Genomic DNA, 18,376 nt, shown 5'->3' on the forward strand with positions numbered 1-18,376 from the left:
CCTAATCGGAAGGATATAACGCATGGTGTGAAAGCGCATGAGATTGGTGTAAGCTTTTCCTATTATAAGAGTTTTATGTTTGTTTTAACTCTTTAAATAATAAATAAAAACTCGATTAACTTGAAGAAAAGTGTGTTTTTTTTTAAAATTTTTTTTAGGTTGCTCAACTTTAATTCCAGAGAAATAGTACACTCTAGTTTTTACATAGTATACTATTTTAAAAATTATTTTTAAAAAAACTGCATACTAATTGGATATCAACACTGAGAAAAAAAGTATGATTATAACTTCAAGACTATGGCAAAATGTACCAAATTTTGTGCTTCTATGGGAACACAAAAACGCTGGGTAATTTTTACTGAAGTACTATGGTAAGGATTTAGGTAAAACTAGCATCAAAATATGGTTTTATAATATGCTATAAAACTTTGAAAATGTGGTAAATTTTGATAATTATATCATAATATCTTAAAGAATGGCATAAAATCCCTTTATTCGGAAAATTTATTTTTTATTATATTTTACTAAATGTGTAGTTATAAAAACTATAATTTTGAATATAACAATTTCCTATTAATCATTACCATATGAACGGAAAAATCACAAAAACAATGGTTTAAAAACCGTATATTTTGAGATTAGTAACCAGAATTATGGATTTCTTTTCACCAAAAATGTCATGACCATCTAGCATGGTAATTTTACCAGAACTTTTAACCATTCTGTAAACACTTGTTTAGTATTATATCTTAAAATAACTTTTTGAAAACTGTTGTTGTGGCTTCAGATTGTTAGTGCAATAAAATGTAATATATTTATTTCTCGTTATTGCAAATGCATCCAAACACTCTTACTATGCAAAGAGCCCTTGTCATTATGAAAGGATTGTTGGAAAGATCAATCAAACAAGATCGATCTAAATCGATGGCAGAGATATATTATATGCAACTGCAATTTGACATATCAGATTGAGAAGACGAAACGTTTCAATTAATGCGTTAACACCAATGGATAATCGCAAACAGTATCAAATCAAATCAATGCGCATTACAGTAACTCTCGCAGAGATTCCAATCGTGTTGGTAGCCTCATTTGAATAACCGAAAGTTATTGTTGTTTTTAAATAACTGCTTTGATTGTTGCTTTAGCTATTGGTTATTCTTGCACAAGTGCTTGGACTGTTTGATGAATTGAAATTATTTTTTTTGTCCTAAATAAGTACTAGGAATTATATGTAAAAAATATTTCGATTGCTGTTTTAGTTATTGTTGTTCTTACATAACTTCTTAGATTGATGTTTTTATCCTATTTCTTTGAATGTTGCTTTAGTTATCATTAATTTTGTACAAGTACTTTGATTGTTTAATTAGTGTCATTTTTGTTGTCCTAAATAAGTTCTAAGAATTTTAGGCAAAAACAAAATTGCTGTTTTAGTTATTGTTATTCTTGAACAATTACTTTGACTGTTTGCTTAACTAATGTCATTTCTGTTGTCCTAATAAGTAATAAGAATTTTATGGAAAAATGTTTTGATTGTTGTTTTAGTTATTGTTGTTTCTATGTAACTTCTTTAATTGTTGTTTTAATTATTCTTTTGTATATAATTACTTTAATAACCGTTTTAGTAAATGATATTTTTTTATAAAATTACCTTGATTGTTGTTCCAATTATTCTTGCTATTGTATAAAAAAATTTAATTATTGTATCAGATATAGTTATTTTCGTATAAGTACATTGATTACTGTTTTAGTTATTGATATATTTGTAAGCATTTTGACTTTTTTGTTATAGTTATTATGCTATTACTGTGAGCATTTACATATTAGTTACATTTTCCACAATCTCGTTTAAGAAAATCGATTGTAGCAAACTATGTAGAAATAAATTGTTAATCATTTTTTTGCAAAGAAGAAAATTTAACTTCCCTTCCAAATGAATTAAAGCCAGAAATCTGAAAGACTTTTATGCACAGTTAAAAATGTATTCATTTTTCTTGTACTGATAACTATTTTAAGAAACTTTCAATGAAAAATATAAAATACAAGTGCATCGATATTCTCTATCTAATTACAAATACTCAAATTAGAAGGAGCAAATTTTTGAAGGCGCAACATTTGATGAACGAAAAGCTGAGAGTTTATGCATAATGCTATATATATTATCTGAGATTAAAGATACATATTTATGAATAGGAAGAGGTTCTAAACAGTTAAAAGGAAAAATATATATATGTAATATTTTTCTTAGTTTAACTATAATTTCACCCGATGAACTATTATATTATGGTCCTTATTGGTTCAAAATTCTCCAACTCATTTGTGGATGCTATATTGATAGTTAGAATGTTGGCACAAGAATTTGCATTGTGCCTGACATTTCAGGCTTAAATATTTAATGACACATATTAAATTTCCTTTTAAGGTGCTGAGACCTTTGGCTTGATATTAAAGCTTATCACTGCCTTATCACTTTTTCCTGAAACTGATGGTGCAAAGTAAAGCAGCCGATAAGCATTCAGATGTGTCGCAGGAAATCTGCTTTGCCTTATCTGATTATGTCAGTTTAAAATTATCCACTATGTTTACCTTATATCACCTTATATGCAACCGTTAAAGACAGCTGTACGAAAAGGTACACTTTCCCCAACTTATCTTAAAATCAATCAAAAGAAAACAAAAGATTTCAAGGAGACAAGAAGAAATGATATGATAAAGTTCCTGCAAAATCATATTTGCCACAAGCATCAAATGCTGAAAAGGTGAACGAAAATAATACATAAATGAAAATTAGATTCAAACAAAATTCAGATGTTAAAGACGACCAGCATGATGGACTCTTATTCTTGAAAAATCTGACAAAAAGTGCGATCGAAAATATTTTGATGAATAAATTACACAAATGCCCAAATTAGATTAATTTTCCTTAAAACAGCATAAATTCAAGAGTAACTTTTCCAACAATTTCCTTTTTTACTTTTCTAACAGTAAACTAGATTTATTTTATAACCGTCGTTGAACAGCCGACTCTATTTTGGGCGACTACAGATGTTCAATTCCGTAGCCTAGTAATTTTGAGTCCAACCCAGGAGACAAGGGAACTCGTGGATCAATTATTGGGGAAATTTGCTTCGTGGAGGACTTTTTTGAAAACTAATTTGCAATTGCGTTACATGTAGAGGAAAAAGACGTAAACTTCACGAGGTTATCCTGATGGTAAGTGGACTCTAAACCCATGATCCATCTGCTTTGATGATGTTATATACGTTAGCGCTGTGGTCAGTTCAAACCGGATGAGGGATTGAATCGACCAGCCATTGCTGGGATTCGAACTCTATTCATCTCATTGGAAGGTGAACGCTCTATCCCATGTGCCACCGTGGCTTAAACTATATTTATCACTAGATTTGTTTTAATTTTTTTTATAACCGTCGTTGAACAGCCGACCCAATTTTATGGGTTTACGACTACTAATGTTCAACTCCGTAGTTTTGTAATTTTGAACTCAATCCAGAAGACATGGGATTTCCTGGATCAAGTATTGGGAGAAATTTGCCTTCATGGAGGACTTGTCGATGGAGTTAACCCGCATTTGCGTTACACGGAGAGAAAAACAACGAGAACCTTCCACGGTTAGCCTGATGACAAGGGGACTCTAACCCATGATCCGTCTACCACTGAGGATATTTCACGTCAGCACTGTGGTCAGTGCAAACCGGATGCGGAATTCGTATCGACTTGGATTCGAACCCGGTTCGCCTCATTGGAAGGCGAACGCTCTATCCCCTGAGCCATCTCAGCTCGATTTGATTTGATTGTTAATATCGCACTATTATATTAAACAGTCCATGACCGTATGAAATTCATCCGTATTGTTAATTCAAAGGCGCTTTGAGTACATGCACTACAACAGAATGACAATAAACATAATTAATAATTAGATGATGGTAAAAAACTATTTGTAATTGATGGTTTTTTCTTTGCTATGGTAACAGTTTACCAAAAATTATAGTCTTTAAAATTATAGTTTTATTAAACACATTTAGTAAAAAAATACAAAACTGAAAAGTAAGCGTAACGATATAAATGGTTTCTTGACATGCTTTAAGGTATATGAGTTTATATGTATCCCGACCAGCTCTATTTAAGGGCATACGAGAGTAGATATGCTTTAGGTATGCTTTAAGGTATTATGAGTTAAGTTACCAAATTTTATCATCGATTATAAAACCATATTTATTGTAAATTTTAGCAAAATCATTACCAAAGAGCTTTGGTAAAAATTGCTGATGTTTTTAGCGTTCTCTTAAAGGAGACGGAAACATAATTTTTTTTTATCATATTCTAGTTTTTTTTAAAGGTACTTTTTTTCAGTGCGTTTATAGTCAAAATAGTTTCAGAAATTTGTACAAATGGAAAAAATACATTAGTGGAATGTTTTTACTATGTTGATTATAATGCAATATTTTTAATGTAAGAATTACTGAAAAGCTTAAAAAAAACTTTAAAATATTAATAATAAATATAAATAACATAAAACGTAAAAAAGACGATTATATATGCTAGCTATCTTCATTATTCTCAACTTGATTTTAAGTTGTTACTTTGTTTCTTAAAACAAACAAAAAGTATTAAAAATATTTCAGTTTTTTAATTAAAATCAATGCTTTTTAAACACACATTTTATTTTTGAATACATGAATTAATTTTTAAATGATTCCGTAAAACTCATAGGAAAAATACTAGTTATTAATTACCTACGTTAAGATATTTAAAGAAAGTGGTCCGAGAAATTTAAATATTACTGCTATTTAAAAAAAAATATCTCTAGTAAAATCAAATATTAAAGAAAAATAATAAATAGTTTAGATTAAATTTAGCATAGAAAAAAATGCATTCACCACTTAATATGAAGGAAAACGTAATCTATTGGATTTTTTTGCATTCGTATATTTTACTCTTTTTAAATTGGAGTGTCCAATTTTTCTATTTAATGGAAAGAAAAATTGAAAAATAATGTTAAAATGACTTTATATTCATTTGGACATTCAAAAATCACTTACTTTATCTAAATTCATCTCATTGGATGAAACAACTCTAAAATAACGAAAAAAACTGAAAGAAACACTTCATTTTCAATCATAAAAAGGGAAATATAAAAAGGGTCAGGCAATTGCAGTTCGTAAAATGGGTTCATTTCAACCCTAACTTTAAATGTATATACACATTTCGATTTTTCTTTCACGATTCTAAACTTCCTTTCCTAATACCAGCGTCCTATAGATTTTTTTCATCGACAACCCCCTCTAAAACGGACTCATTTAATAAGCTTATCTAAATTTGAATTTAGATGAATGATAAAAATGGGGGGAAAAAACTGAAAAAAGAGGCGGGTACGATAAAAAAAATCATTTCGCTCAAAAACTGTAGAATCTAATGATTATAGTTTGAAGTGGGGAGTAGTTTATAAAAAATGTTCTAAAATAAAAAAAAGTTAAGCTTTTGAATGAAGTGCGCATTTATTTAGAGCTTCCCTCCCCCTCTCTCATTTGGGATAAAAAAATAGGATAAAAAAAGTTTTTTTCATCCATCGCAAGTAAGTGTGTATGCTTAAGATATAGCCTTTTATCATTAACCTTTTCTTAATGTCGTTGTAGGACGATAAAAAGTGCAGTGTGTATGTTTAGGAATTAAATATATTTCTTCTGATAAATATATAGCTTGGAGGGGAATTAAAAGAAAACAAAAAAGGGGGTTGGAATCGGAGTGAAAAATTTAAACAGAAAAAAATTATCTCGTAGAATAAGAAGAAAACTAGTTTCTTTTTCTCTTTTTTTTTTCTCTTCATTTTTTTCCCGTTGGATTGTTATTATTGTGTAATCAAATTTATTTCTTTAGCGTTCGATGATTGTAAGAACGAATGTTAACAATGTTTTTATAGAAGGTATCGTTCGCCTCATTATTCAACGAGAATTGTTTTACGCCACATTAAGCATATTGACAAGAATTTTCTTTCTGTATAGATTTATCGTTGTACAGGTCTTTAGAAATGAGTAAAAAAAATAAAGGTTTAATCATCCATAAGAATGATTTAAAGCTTTTTTTTTGGGAAGCTATGAGTAATGTCTTTTTAGAAAGATTCTTAACTCAGGATTAAATTATAAATTATAAATGCACACCTTAGTGTAAAAATGCCTAGGGATTTATGATTTTAATCAATTGTTCTAATATCGGAATTTGATAAAAAAAAAATTCAATTTTTTTAACAAACATTTACCAACAACATAACAAACATTTTCTTAGCCAACATTTACCGAATTTCCTCATATATTATAAAACCATATTTTATTATTGATTTTACCAAAATCCTAACCAAAACGTTTTGATGTTTACATATGAGTAATGATGATTGGTTGACATTGGCATAAAGCCAGAAACACTCTAAATTTTACCATATTCTGGTAGTTTTGACCATACTTTTTTTCTCAAAGTAAAAATAGTCACAATAGTCTATTATTTATACTTAATCACAATTTCTGTAAAAAAATATAAAGTATAACATGCAGTTATACTAAAAATAGTCACAATAGTTTATCACAGTTACGCAATCGCTATTTATTATTGAAGGTAAAAAAACCGACATTTAGTTAAAAGTCCTCCATCAGATTAGCCGATAAGCAGTGAAAACGGAAACATATGGTCAGTGTTGATTACAAGTAATCGAGATCGCCCTTTTGTTGTGGACTCAAGAAAAGTGATTGAGAATAAGATTTCGGCCACATCCGACGGAAACCGAAAGAAAATTTAGATAAGAAAAACCTGGCTGACGCACTTTTTTATAAAAATTATTGTTTTTTTTTTCTTTTTTCTCGGTAATGATAAAAGATAAAACTGAATTAAATGAACGTTAAATAAAACATCCGTGAATGTATGTTGCTTGTTTTAATTAACGCTTTTTTTCAAACAAATTTTCTTTAAGTCAATAGAGTTAAAAGCAATAGGGTTAAAATGTAACTTGTGTAAATGCTTTTTAAACGTTGCGTATTGATAAAAGAATGGTAGTTATTGGTAATCAAGTTTCAAGGTGATTGTGTTCAATATTAATATGAAATTAAAGTTTCAAAAACTACTTTTTTAATGCTTATATTTATCGAAAAGTTTTTAAGAGACTTGCATTTAATAATTTTAATGTTTTTAATATAAAGTATGTTTTAGAAGTATGTATTGAAATTAAATAAATTTTAAATGAAACATCCATGAATGTACCTTCCTTTTTTTTTGATTAATGCTTCTTTTTTTTTTTTGAAGCAAATGTTACTTAAGTCAATGTAGTTACAAGTAAAAGGGTTGAAATATAACACATGTAAATGTTTTTAAATGTTGCGCATTGTTAAGAGAATGGTAGTTAATGGTCACTAAGTTTAAAGGTGATTGATTTCAATATTAATCTGAAATTAAAGTTTTAAAAATTACTTTTTTAATGCTTATATTTATCGGAAACTTTGTAAGAGACTTACATTTAATGCTTTTAATGTTCCTAATATAAAGTATGCCTTTAAAATATTATTAATTACTAAAATCAAATTTATTTAAAAACATACACTCAATATGTTGGATTCAAATAATCTCTCTAGATGCGTAAGTGCAAAAAAATTTCTAATATTGAATATTCTAACAGGGATAGCTGTTTATGAATAAAAATTAGTTGCTGATTTACAGCGATAATATTTTAACTTTTTTTTTATAATATTAATTATTTCAAACAAATAATACTCAGTAAAGTTTAAATATAAGTATTTATTATGTAAGACTGTTTCATATTGAAACTCGTATGTTAAAATAAAAGTAAGTTATGAAAGTAAATATTTCATAATAAGAACATGCACTCAATACGTTGATTTAAAAAAATTTAACAATCAGAAATATTCAAGCTCTATGCACTTTAGCAATAATAACTATTGAAAAACAGGAATCAGTTAGCTGATTTATAGCTATAATATTGAAACATAAATTTTATACTTATTTTTTTTCAGAATTTCAGGTAAACCGTTATCATTTGAGCGGAAAAAATACCAAATAAATTATTTAAATACCATATATTTTGGTTTTATTAATAAGCTTTTATTCTTCAAAAATACCATTACCATACAGTATGTTAATTTTACCATATTTGTTGGCTCGGTGTGTGTGATACTGATTAATCTAAACAAATATGCTTTATAAAAATATATTTAAAAAAACATACGATTTTCGTTATATTGAATTGAATTCTCTTATCACCGTATACTTAAAAATAATATAGCGACTACATGTGTTTCTGACATGATAATTATTGATTACCAAAAGTCTTTTTTTTTTCAAAAATTTCATTACCATACAGTATGGTAATTTTACCAGAATTTTTAGCTCGGAAGGTGTGACACTGATTAATCTAAACAAATATATTTTTAAAAAATATATATTTTAAAAAATACATACGATTTTCATTATATTTAATTAAATTCCTTTATCACGTCGTATACATAAAAATAATATAGCGGTTATGTGTGTTTCTAACATGATAAATATTGATTACCAAAAGTTTTTTTTTCAACAATCTCATTACCGCACAGTATGGTAATTTCACCAGAATTTTTAGCTCGGTGGGTGTGATACTGATTAATCTAAACAAATATGTTTTTTAAAAAAAATATTTTAAAAAACATAAGATTTTCATAATATTGAATTAAATTCTTTTATCACCTCGTATACATTAAAATAATACAACGATTACGTGTGTTTCTATCATGATAACTATTGATTACCAAAAGTCAAGGTGTTGATTTATAACGAATGTTTGATTACCAGAGAAGGCTAACTTATCTTCGTATATCTGTCTAAATCTCAATTTAACTACATCCTTCTCACTGAATTCGTACTCGTCTTTATTAAGAGACAGCTTCAAATTACATTCTAGCATCGAAAGGACCAAAGTAAGGACAATAATTGCTCCAGGATAGGATTTGGTAAACCCGAAAAGTGTTGGAAGAGTGTAAATTAACAGATGAAGTAGTTCCACCGTTCTAAAAGAATTGAAAGATTTAAGATGAATTGTGTTTTAAGTTGCAACTAATCGTTATTTTATAGTAAAAAAATAACAAAAAATAGCAAATGGATGTCATTGAGATTGCTTACGCTGTAAAGAAGTTCTGATTAAATTACGGTAAAGAGTACAAGGAACTCAGGATGTTGGTACTTTTCACCATAAAATTCACTTTTACCATAAAACTTTACGGATCCAAGATATTTTATGCACCGTAAATTTTAGAGTAATAATTACTGAATCATTGTAATCAAATAAATATTGCTGTGAAAATTACGGTACAGAATTTTACCGTTATTTTACAGTGCATTTTGGAATTAAAGACACGAATCACTGACAAAGATTCAAAAGAAATAAATTTACTTTACTTTTTCTTTTGATTTTTCTTATTGTAAAAAATTGTAAGAAATAGTAAATGAAAGTGATTGCGATTGCGTATAACATGTAAACAAAATACCGGATCAAATTAATTTATGAAATACTTTCACTTTGAATGCTGCATTATCCGCAAAATCCATTTTACCATTATGTCCATTTATACAGTGAAATATTATAACGTAATTTTTGCAGTAATTTTAATAGAGTGATTCAATGATTTTGTGGTAATTGTTATGATAAAAATTACAGTATATCATATTTTTTGTTCCGTAACACATTCTGGTAAAAATGGACTTAGTAAGGTAAAAAGTACCGGCACTCAGAGTGCCTTGCCTTTTTACCATAATATGATCCGGAATTTTTTGCAGTATAGGATGCAATGTTTAAGCATTTTTTAGTAAAAATTAAGATACTAATCCCTGAAGTTGATAATTTTTCTAAAAGTTAATTTGTTTTGTGTTGAGATTTTTTTTTTACAGTAAGGAAATAACAAGAAATGGCAGATTGATGTCATTGCGATTACACAAAGGCTAAAATGGTTAAATATTTTATTGTAAAAAGATAAGAAATAGACATTTATTTTGAAAAATGTGTGTAAAATACGTTAATGAAAAATAAAAATCAAACTTATGATGTAATAGTGAAGAAAAATAAAATTTAAACTAGAATACGTAAAAAAATAAAAGGAATTTATTTAAAAAAAGCAGGCAGTGCTTTTTAATTTTTTAATTTAAAAATTAATAACTGCATTTAATTTTGTTAACTTTATCAAGATTTATTTGGAGTTTAAGATTGCAATATCACATAAAAGTTCTCAATAAATGTCAAATATCTTAAGCTGTTACTAATATTTAAATACTTAATTTCATTGTATAAAATAATTCTAAGATGGAAACCTATATCAATGGTTCAAAAATTTTTTTTAATCATTTTTATTTAAATAAAATGTGTTTTTCTTAAACGACTCTCTCAAATATAAATTTTAAGCAATAAAAATATATTAATTTTCAAAATTTTCTTACAAAAGTTTCGTTCAATTAATTTTAATTGTCTTCTTTCAAAAACTTTTAGTTAAATTGAATGTAACTGAAATTTTCAGGATCTTATTTAGATTGTGAACTACAGAAGTTCTCAACGAGTTCGGTTGTATAGAGGTATGGGAAAAAATTTTCATTCATCAAACATAATTAACATTGCTAATTTTAATTTTATTGCAAAATAAATACAAATCGTTCTTAGCTTAAGACTACGAAATTTTGAAATGGACAAATCAACATATCCAGTAAATACCGCCCCTCCCCCTCCCAAACATAGAGCCTCTGATATGATTTGAGGTATTTTCCGTTTTCCACATTTCCTTTTCGAATATCATGATGCACTTTTTCCTACAAGAAAGCGGTCGGTCTGAAAATCAGAGGGCATGCACCGGAAGTGTATATATATGTATATATATATATATATATATATATATATATATATATATATATATATATATATATATATATATATATATAATTTTAACATTCCGCACGCAAATAAATATCTTTGTCATAATGTTTTAAATCATTAGAAAGAGGACGTTTTGTTCTACCAGAATCTATGTCTTGATATTTTATCTGAATTAATATATGTTAATTTTCAGATCATGATTCGAATGTTAAAAAAAAATGAGACCACTTCCTATAAGATTTTAAGCTTTAAGGTTGCTAAAAGAACATGAATCTGTGTCTTGATTGTTGATATTTGAATCAGAATAGAATAGAATAGAATAGAATAGAATAGAATAGAATAGAATAGAATAGAATAGAATAGAATAGAATAGAATAGAATAGAATAGAATAGAATAGAATTGCATCGATATTTGAATCTGTGTCTTAGTATTTTGTCCGAGTTAATATATAATAATTTTCAGATTGTTAAAAAAATGAGACCACTTCCTATAAGATTTTAAGACTGCAAAAGATCTGTGTCTTGTGAAGAGGTTTCTATTAGAACCTCTCTAAAAATTGCTTCGAAGGACAAGATATCTGGCAAAGAAAATTTAATTATCCCACACTTAAAACTCTTCAAATATTAAAGTAAAAGAGGTAACTTAGTTACTAACACAATATAAACTGTAAACTAATCTCATGCGCTCTTTTGAATTGTAGTTCTTTCATAAATTTTAATAAGGGAATTTAAAATTCTTTTTAATATTTTGAACGAATATAACAAATATTAAAAATTTCTTAACATTTTACATTAATTAAATGCCCATCACAGAGTTAAGTTTTTTGCTTAATGTAACTATTTTTAGACTTGAAATTTTACAATCAGTTTAGAGACAGAATAGCTATTGTGAATGAAAATATTATAATTCCTTTTTGTTTGCCTAGTAAGTAATTATTTTACATTTAAATCATTATAATATCTTTCATTTTTTTAAACTTTATTCCCTTTTTATTTTATACTTTTCTTTTGAATGAATTTTATATTAACTCATTGCCCAATTTTTGCTTATAACTTAACTACTCGGGAAACATCAAAGTCATAATTTTGTTTTCAATTAATTCATTATTACTGTTGAAACGATTAGCGACTTTTACATGTAACTACCATGTTCAATATATATATATATATATATATATATATATATATATATATATATATATATATATATATATATATATATATATATATATATATATATATATATATATATATATATATATATATATATATATATATATATATATATATATATATACAGAGACACTAAATTACTTGAGGTTTACTCTTTAAAATCTACAGCATTAACTAAACATTTCCAATAAAATTTAAAATTTAATACAAGGTGATTTCATACATTTCACATACTTACAACTAAATTTCATTACATGACAGATTATATGTTATAACTGTTATTCATTTATTTATTTTGAAAAAAATGCACCTAATTTATGCATACAGATTAAATGAGCTATCATATTATTGTTAAATTCGTTAAAAAAAACTGTAATCAAATACAATGCATAAAAAAAAACTCGCTGTTCGAATTATACGACTATACGTTTAAATGAATTTTTTTTTAAAATAATTAAAATAAATTATAATTTCTATCTAAAAAGATCTCTCTAAAATCAGTTTTCATTTATTACATGATATGCGTCACCAATCTTATTGTTTGAATCATAGTGCTGTAATCATATAGAATACGTAATTTAAAATTATCTTTGTTGCACTTCGAATAGGAGTGAAATTATCTCCTAAATAAATGCACAATTCATAAATTTTTGCATAAAAAGCGTTGTAAGATGAATGTTAATTTCAGAACTCGAGCCACAGGCATTATAAAATACGAATCTTCTCTTATAAGCATATTTTGGTATAGGATTGGCTGACATGGTTGGTTTAAGAATTTATAACTTTTATTGCAATAAATTTGTAAAAATTACCATTTTTGAATTTATGTTTACTTTCTTAATTAAATAAGTACTTGTTAATGGTTTGAAAAACCTTTTCCTGATTGCAAGGATTTTATAAAATGTTTTTGATTCGTTTTAAACAAAAGAGGGTTTTTACCATTTTTGAATTCATGTTTATTTTCGTAATAAAATAAGTACTTGTTAATGGTTTGGAAAACCTTTTCCCGATTGCAAGGATTTTATAAAATGGTTTTAAATCGTCTTAAACAAAAGAGGGTTTTCTTTCATATTTTATTTATATGTAATTAAGTTCTAATTACTTGTTGATTTATTTATTTTATGTTTACTGTAATAATCTTTTCGCAAACGAAAATATGTTGTATGATACATTGATAATTTTATGATAAAAATGGATATTTTCGGCAATTTTGGATTCCAAGAATGCTGCACTTAGAGTGCCAATACTTTTGACCATAATTTGATCCGGAATTTTTTTAACTGTAGTGTTAGAAATTGCGAAGTGACTTCAGGAGCAACTGCTTAACAACAGGAGTCATATGAATCATCTTCTTTTTTGGTCATTGTTACTACTATGATTGCCGGTACTTTTTACCGTAAAACCAAATTTTACCACAAAATATTCTATGATTATTTTTTGAATATTTACTTAATTAGAATGATTTAGTGATTTTACTGTAATTACTGTTCAAAAGTGCGGCATATCGTTTTTTGCCGTAACATGTTCTGGTAAAAATGGATTTTACGGAAAAAAGTCCGGCTCCCTGAGTGTCGGTACTTAAGAAATAGTATAGTAACTTTCTTCAATTAAATTTATGAATTACAATTTGATTTCAATCAAGATTTTTCGTCTGAATATAATTTTGTCTTTTAACTCAAACATTACAAAAAAATAAGTGCAAATTAAACATGAACAAAAATTTAAAGTTTTGTGCAATATCATTTTTTTTCAACAGTAACTATTTTACATAAAACTCTTAGTATTGCTTCAAGATAGGTACTTAACAAATTTCAAGAAATTGCAACTAGTTACAATAAAAGATTCAGCAAGTATACAGAAATGTCAATTATTCACTATATTGAAGACGTGATGTTTTTAATCTAAACACTATTGAAATATTTAGCTTGTCATTATAAACATCTATTATTATTAGCACTTGGCTTATCTTTATCAGTCATTAATCCAAATCCTTTCAACTGCACCAGTTGGTAATTAATTTAACAAATGTTATTTACAAAATCTTATTTAGCTGTGTTATACTTTAAAGTATAGACTTATAAACTTAAGTCATGCAGGTAATTTGCATCATGCTTGAAACTGGAGATAACTTATGAATAACTAATAGCTAATTTTCACGAAACTAGAGATAACCATCACACTTAAAGAGTCTTGAGAATGGGCGCCTATTTTTGTACGTTCCAGATATTTTACCACCTTCATATGTGGTTAAATTAAATAAAGTTTTTGTATTATCAAGTAGAGGTAACTTAATTTTTTCCCATGAACGCATTTTCAATTTTACAAAAACACCTGTATTCCTTGAGTTTTAATTTGAAAACTACAGTTTTGTCTAAAAATTCATAGAACACCGCTGTTTTATTAGACTCTCACTGTGTACGAAAATATTTTCCCGATTTAGAAAGATTACGATTAAAATTTAAACCCAAACAAAATGAATAATTATAGGTTTAAAGGATAAATTAACACCTTAGAAACAATGAATAAAAGCTGAATCATAAAATTGTTTATTGGAATTAGCCCTAAATATTATTAATTTAAAATCCTTATAATTAATAATGTTTGTATGACGATAATAAATCATTACAATTAATTGGGATTTTCTTTTATTTTCACATTTATCGTCTTACCTATTTAAAAATATAGCTTTGATTTGATTCCTTAAGTGAATTTAACAATAAAACGTAACGTGACATTACGTTTATGTAATGTTGATGTAACGTTAATATGACATATTTTAAAAGCTTCGAATTTCTTCAGAGATTGTTGAAAGTGTGAAAATGTAACTTGCATTAATTCTAAATACATTATCGTGAACTAGATTTTTTTAAATAATTGTTTAAAACAAAGTTTCTAATTGTCAATTTAGGTACAGAGTTCTAATCCCCAGTTTCAATAATTAATTTTAAGTAGGAAATAAAAAAATAAACTATTTTAAATACGTAAAGAGTATTTGAGTAAATTGTGTTTTAATTCATATGTAAGTTAACATTGCATTTAACTATTAAGTATAGAGTTTTTTTAAAATATACTTACCTCACTTTTTAAAATTAAATTAATCCAAAATTCCACTCAAATATTATGAAATTTTATTATGTAAACTTTTATTCTTGAATTGTAGAATTTTATTTTTAAACTACTATTTTTTTATAATTGTACAGGTTTCTATAAATAGCAATTATTTTGATAAAAGTAACTAACAAACAGATTAAACTTAAAAAAGAATTTATTTTTAAACTACTATTTTTAATAATTGAACATGTTTCTATAATTATTTTGATAAAAGTAACTAACAAGCAGATTAAACTTGAAAAAGAATTTTATTTTTAAACTACTATTTTTCATAATTGTACATGTTTCTATAAATAGTAATTATTTTGATAAAAGTAACTAATAAACAGATTAAGCTTTTAAAAAAATGGCGGTTATTTCTGTTTTCAAAATTAATGACATATGGCTATTTGATTGAGTTGCTTAATATTCCTCTACAATATAATAATTTGTTGTTTATTTTAAATATTGTTTATTATTCAACTCGTAAAACAATAATGTTCTTATAGTATAGTAGCTTCATTCATCAAAAGATAAAGAAAAATCCTTCTTTTATTTGAGGAATTCAATTTGATTAATACAATTTGATTAATTTAAAAATATTAACAAACTGAAAATCGCCAGAGCGAGTTTATTTTTGTTTTGTTTCATATAATTTTGATTTTATTAATTATAAATAATATATTTTGAAAAACATTCAAATATTGTATTTATCGACATGGAAATTTTAAATGTAACCTTAAAGACACGTAGGTTTCATAAAACTTACTAAAACAATGGGTTAGTTTGACTAAACATTATAGATAATGTTATATATCTTTATAATGTTATACTCTTTTTTTATGTGTAAAAATTTGCTACTTTGACTATTATAATACATGTCCACTAATTAGTTGCAACAAATAATAGAAATTCAAGGAAAAAGTTTACATTATAAAAATTAATTCTTAAGAAGTATTAATACACCTAATGTACAAAAAAAGTACTTCTTGAATTCATCCCAAAGAAATAATTCATTTCCACAAACAAAGATAATTACAATTCTTTATGATTTTTAAGTTTATTATTTCATAAAAGGCATATTTTAGAATTGCTAAAATGTGTAAAGTTTATTTATTAATGTTTTTACACTATATACACATCAATAAATATATAATAAGATTATATACTTATTTATTAAGATGTGTATAACTATACAATCTGTATAAAAACATTTTGTCAGTAATTCACAGTTTACATAAATATGAATTCGCAGTTAAAATAACAGATGGGTAATGTAAGGGCGTAAACCAGAAAAGAAACATTCACAATTTTTGTAGCATAGATTTTAAAACATACCTTTCACTTAAGAATTTTGTACAATATAAACACAGTACAGAATATCCTCGCTTCGAAGTTTATTGTCCTATTATAGTGAGTAAAAAAGAAGAAATATTCAACTAAAATAAGCTGTTTCGTTAGTAGATCATTTTTAGAAATAAATGGAAGTTTTAAATATTAATTATTACCTTAAAAACTTAGACCTATTTTATTTGTCAACAATAACGAAAAACAAATATGTTATTCTACAAATTTGAGGCGTGACAAGCTAAAACATTGAACAAGAACAAAAGCAGCCAACTGTCAGAAATAGAATTTTGTTTTTAAAAACAAAGATTGCTCATGAATTTAACTGTTAAGTTAATTTATTAATGTTTTTACGCTAACATTGGCAAATATATAATAACATAACAAATTTTTACATTAACAAATATGTAATAACATGATATACACATCATAAATATATAACTTTATTACATATTTATTAAAGTATATATTGAATTTTAAAATGAGTATCTAAAATATTTTTCAACAATTCATAGTTTACATAAATATTAATTCGCTGTTAAACTAACAAATGGGGGAATGCAAAGACGAAAACCAGGAAAAAAACATTCATAATTTTTATAACATAGATGCTGAAATATATATTTCAGAAAAGGCTTAATAATTTTATAAAATGTCAACATAGTTCGATAAAGTATGTTTGTTCGATATAGTGCGTAAGAATAAGAGGAAATATTCAACTAAAATAAGCTGTTTTGTTTGTAGATCATTTTGAAAAAATAAATAAAAGTTTTTAATACTAATTACTTCGATATTACTCTTTCTATCATAAAAACATAGACCTACTTTATTTGTCAACAATAACGGAAAACAAACATGTTAATCTACAAACTTGAGATGCAACAAGCTGAAACATTGAACAAGAACAAAGCCGGCCGATTGTCAGCGACATGCCGGCACAACTTCGGAGGACCCCGGCAAACAAACACATTTGTTTCCCGAAATCTTTCATTGATGTTAACACACTTCACCCAAGTTTTAAAACAAACGAAATAGAAAAATGACGGATTAAAAAACAATTAAATAGATGTAAAAAGTACTCACGTTTTAAGGGTTTAGGATTTGACTGCTTTCTTCTCGACATGTATTCGATTTTGAAAAGTTCTTTTCTGACAATCAAACAAAAGAACTTTGTCAACCCTATCTTCTCAAAAGATAGGAGGAGGCGAAGGGGTAAATGTCAGTTGTGGATTTCAGAAAAACAATAACAAGCACTTTCGCGATCTGGCAACAGCGGCGAGAAGTCCGCTAGTCGTCCGCCACATTTCATAGTTTCTTAGCATCTCTCTGAATCGCCAGACCTGCCCCTTTTTCGATGCAGGGTTGCCGGCGGACGGGAAAGAAACACGTGGTGGAGAGGTAGGGAGTGAGAGTTTTTGGTCGCCAAATTCGGGAGCTTTCTTTTGTGAATGAGACAGAGGAGAGGAAAAGTTAAGTTATGCAAAACGATCGTACTCGGAACTTGTGGAAGTTTTCCCTACTTTCTCAGTACTGTAATCTTCGTAGGAGATGCAATAAGATATCGTTTTCGGATACGTAATATCGTTCGCACCTAATGCTGGAAGAAAACGTTACATTTTGTTGCAAATTAAATAAAATATAGCTTTTAACGCATTACAGAATTAATTTATTAATTGATGAGAAGTATTTATCTTACCTAAAACAGTTTGAAAAAATATTTTTTTGAATATTTAGGATTGAGAATGTGAAATGGTTCGAACCTGATCCATTTAGGGCAGTGATTCCCAAAGTGGTCTATATCAGTGGTTTCCAACTGGCGGCCCGGGGGCCGCATCCGGCCAGCGAAGAAGCCTTTTTTTG

General features: G+C 26.8%; 1 protein-coding gene across 1 annotated transcript in view; it reads right to left on the reverse strand.

Moving 5' to 3' along the window:
• The window catches only part of LOC107442891 (zinc finger protein ush), a 201,040-nt gene extending 183,137 nt beyond the window's left edge, over positions 1-17,903 (reverse strand). The window contains exon 1 of the mRNA XM_071182419.1: positions 17,600-17,903. Coding sequence (XP_071038520.1) covers positions 17,600-17,639 — 40 coding nt within the window. The 5' untranslated portion in view covers positions 17,640-17,903. The remainder of the gene's footprint in view (positions 1-17,599) is intronic.
• Between the last annotated feature and the right edge of the window lie 473 nt (positions 17,904-18,376).

The sequence above is a fragment of the Parasteatoda tepidariorum genome, chromosome 4 (assembly GCF_982258835.1).
Source record: "Parasteatoda tepidariorum strain Cologne lab strain chromosome 4, Ptep-v5.0, whole genome shotgun sequence".
NCBI classification, from domain to species: Eukaryota; Metazoa; Arthropoda; class Arachnida; order Araneae; family Theridiidae; genus Parasteatoda; species Parasteatoda tepidariorum.